Source organism: Portunus trituberculatus, chromosome 31 (genome assembly GCF_017591435.1).
Source record: "Portunus trituberculatus isolate SZX2019 chromosome 31, ASM1759143v1, whole genome shotgun sequence".
Lineage (NCBI taxonomy): Eukaryota > Metazoa > Arthropoda > Malacostraca > Decapoda > Portunidae > Portunus > Portunus trituberculatus.
In genome coordinates this window covers 12991278-12995182 of record NC_059285.1, presented here as the reverse complement: position 1 = coordinate 12995182, position 3905 = coordinate 12991278, and the positions used below count along the sequence as shown (strand labels likewise).

Sequence of the window (3905 nt, the reverse complement as noted above, 5' to 3'; positions counted from 1 at the left end):
GAGATAAAAAAAAAGAAAAAGAAAATAATTTATAAACACACACAAAAAAAAGGTACACAAAAAAGATGAATAAATAAATAAATGAAGAGAAGAATACTCAAACATGAAGACAAAAACTCAATAAACAGAGTGAGTCAAAAAAAAAAATATATTAACCATTTTTCACTTCCTGTCATAATAGCGTTAACTTAATTTCCCGTCACCCTGTATAAGGAAAGCAGTGATGAAAAATGAGCACACAAATAGTCACTAAAGATAAGCACAAAGCATCATCAGAGTATCAGATCGAGCTTCCCTCATGAAGCTCATCAACCTGTGCTATTTGAACACAATATATATAGTCTAGAGAAAACGGTAGTAAAAAAAATGGATCCAGTAAAAGAAAATCACTAAAAATAAGCACAAAAGGACCATTAGAGCATCAAATCGAGCTTCCCTCATGAAGAAGCCGATTAACGTGTGCTATTTGAACACAACATATGGAGAAAATGTACTATTTGAACACTATAAACTGAGAAAAGTAATAAAAAAAAAATGAATCCGGTAATAAAGAGTCACTAAAGATAAGCACAAAGGAACATCAGAGCATCAGATCAAGCTTCCCTCATGAAGAAGCCGATTAACGTGTGCTATTTGAACACAACATATGGAGAGAATGTAGTATCTGAACACTATATAAAGAAAACAGTAATAAAAAATTTGTCCAGTAACAGAATAACAAAATAATCACAATGGTATAAAAAAAAAAAAAGGATCATCAGAGCATCAGACCCAAGCTTCCCTCCTGAAGAAGCTCATCAACCTGTGCTATTTGTTCCTCCTCCGATGACGCGCCTCCCTCAGCCCCTCCAGCCCCTGTTTGAGCCCCCTGATGCCCCGCTGCAGCCCCGCCCTCAGCCCCGCCGCCCGCTGTCACTCCCCGCCCCGCTGCTGCAGATGCCGGTGGTCGCGCAGCTCAGCCTCTTGGAAGGATGTTTCAATAGGGTCTCTGCAGGATGGAGGGACGGGAAGGAGGCGTTACGGTGTGTGGGTTACGATGCTCTGGGACACATTATTATTATTATTATTATTATTATTATTATTATTGTTACGTGGCATACATACACGTGTTTATGTATACTAGTTTTTTTTTTTTTTTACCTACATGTGCGTGTGTGTATTTACATGTGTAGTTGCTCGTATACATACATACATACATACATACATACAGAGAAACAGACTTACGTACGTTCTGACATTCTTACCTTTCTGTGGTTGTCTTGTGGTATATTTCATTTTTTTTTTTTTTTTTTTTTGTGTCTGTAATGACTTAATTGTTTGTCTGTTTTCTTTTTTTATTATATGTGTTTCTTTACTACTACTACTACTACTACTATTACTACTACTACTACTACTACTACTACTACTACTACTACTACTACTACTACTACTACTACTACTACTACTACTACTACTACTACTACTACTACACTGCTGCTGCTACTGCTACTACTACCATTACTACTATTACTACCCCTACTACTCCTACTACTACAACTACTACTACTACTACTACTACTACTACTACTACTACTAATAATAATAATAATAATAATAATAATAATAATAATACTATCTTACCTTCCACTAAAACAAACACACCTAATTAACATACACGAATATTTTTTACATCTTACATTTTTACTTTTACTAACTTTCGAATTATATTGCACCTTTCTACTCTCTCTCTCTCTCTCTCTCTCTCTCTCTCTCTCTCTCTCTCTCTCTCTCTCTCTCTCTCTCTCTTGCACATTCCTGTCACTCTAACTTCACTAAACTCACAGCCATTTTTATATATCTACAGAAAAGTACGAAGGAGGAAGAGGAAGAATAAAGAAGAATAAAAAAGGTGGAAAGGAAAAAGGGTAAAAAAAAAAGTTAGCTACAAAATATCCAGAAAAAGAATCAAAATGGATTAATAAAAGCTTAATATTTCTCGAGGAATTGGGGAGGAGAGAGAGAGAGAGAGAGAGAGAGAGAGAGAGAGAGAGAGAGAGAGAGAGAGAGAGAGAGAGAGAGAGAGAGAGAGAGAGAGAGAGATCTAAACACTCCTTCATAACTACAAAACATATTTCTTTACATCACCAGGAAAAAAAAAAGATTAAAAACACTCACTGAAAACACACAAACACAAACACACACACACACACACACACACACACACACACACACACACACTACCACTGAATCAAATCTTTAACCCCCTTCAGTACTGGGACACATTTTCTTCACCTTGAGTTTTGTGTACGATTAGACCATTTTATTGACATTAGCAAGGGTCTATGGAGGTCAGAAGATTAATGGCCAAAGTCTTCACTATTGTAACCCCCCACATGAGTTTCTGAAGCTGTATAGAATCACCAAATAGTAAGCAGAGTGAATATGGAAATCGCGGCATGGTACTGAAGGGGGCTAAAAACATACATAAACACATACAAACACACACACACATACACACATACACATTTACAACCACACAGTCTAATCTTTAAACATACACTACCACTGTGCCTTATCTTTAAATACATAGAAACAATAAAATAAAATACAGATAAAGAACAAGAAGTATATAGGCAAGTACATAACCTCTTTTTTCATCCAAACAGGAGCATTAGTATGATTACAGGTCAGAATCATCATGCACCTCCCTTCATCAGACACGGAAGTACTTATTTGCATGACTGGAGGGGGAGACTGGAGGAGGAGAAGAGAGGGAAGGGAGGAAAGGGTAGGAAGAGAACGTACGAGTGACAGATATGATGGAGGCAGTGATAGTGGTGGTGGTGGTGGTGGTGGTGGTGGTGGTGGTGGTGGTGGTGGTGGTAATAAAAATGAAATGAAGAGACGGTAGGATAAAAAGGAAGAGAATGGAAGGATGACATATGATGGAGGCAGTGGTAGTGGTGGTGGTGGTAGTGGTAGTAGTGGTAGTGGTGGTAGTAGGAGAGGGAAGAGGACAGATATGATGAAGGCAGTGATAATTGTGGTGGTGGTGGTGGTGGTGGTGGTGGTGGTGGTGGTGGTGGTGGTGGTGGTAATAGCAGTGACAGTGACAAGGTGATGTGGGGGAAAGGGAGGGTGTAATGTATATATGGTGAGTGTAGGGATATATTCAGAGCAGTGTGTGTGTGTGTGTGTGTGTGTGTGTGTGTGTGTGTGTGTGTGTGTGTGTGTGTGTGTGTGTGTGTGTGTGTGTGTAGAAGCCCTTGTGTGTTTTACTATCTTTAGTATTATGTGAGGAAAAAACTTATGGTATTTTCTTTTTTGCTTTGGTGTTTATTCCAATGTTTGTCTGTTAATGTGTGTATGTATGTATATATGTAAGCATGTCTCCATTCATCTCACTGACTAACTAACTGTAAGACTAACTAACCAACTAAACGACTCACTGACTAACACTAACTCACCTTACTTAACCTAACCTAACCAAACTAACCAGGCGAACCTAACCTTGCATAACCAACCATTAAAGAATCTACCCAATTTTTACACCCACCTACTAGTCAATCTATCCCCCTCACACACACACACACCCCATCCACTCAGCCAGCCAGCCAGCCAACACATCACTCCCAACACGAGAACAATCTTAGTGCGGACAGGTCAAGTTTCTCCCAGCACTGCGTTAGGCAAAGGTGACTGACTCCTCACACTTGCCCGCCACACACGCAACACTGCTGTACTTAAGACGATGTGGGTTAGTGTGTGAGGTGCGAGGAAGAGGTGCGTGTGAGAGGTGCGTGTGAGAGTGTATGTGTGTGTGTAAGCGGTAGGGACGGATGGAGGAGGGGAGTGGAAGGAAGGAAGGAAGGAAGGAAGGAGGAGAGGAGGAGGATGTGGTAAAGGTAGTTAAGAAGGAAGAAGGA

General features: G+C 39.6%; 1 protein-coding gene across 1 annotated transcript in view; it reads right to left on the bottom strand.

The window, feature by feature from the left end:
* The window catches only part of LOC123511053, a 43060-nt gene continuing 39155 nt past the window's right edge, over positions 1-3905 (bottom strand). The window contains exon 5 of the mRNA XM_045266668.1: positions 1-988. Within this exon, the coding sequence (XP_045122603.1) occupies positions 913-988 (76 nt within the window). The 3' untranslated portion in view covers positions 1-912. The remainder of the gene's footprint in view (positions 989-3905) is intronic.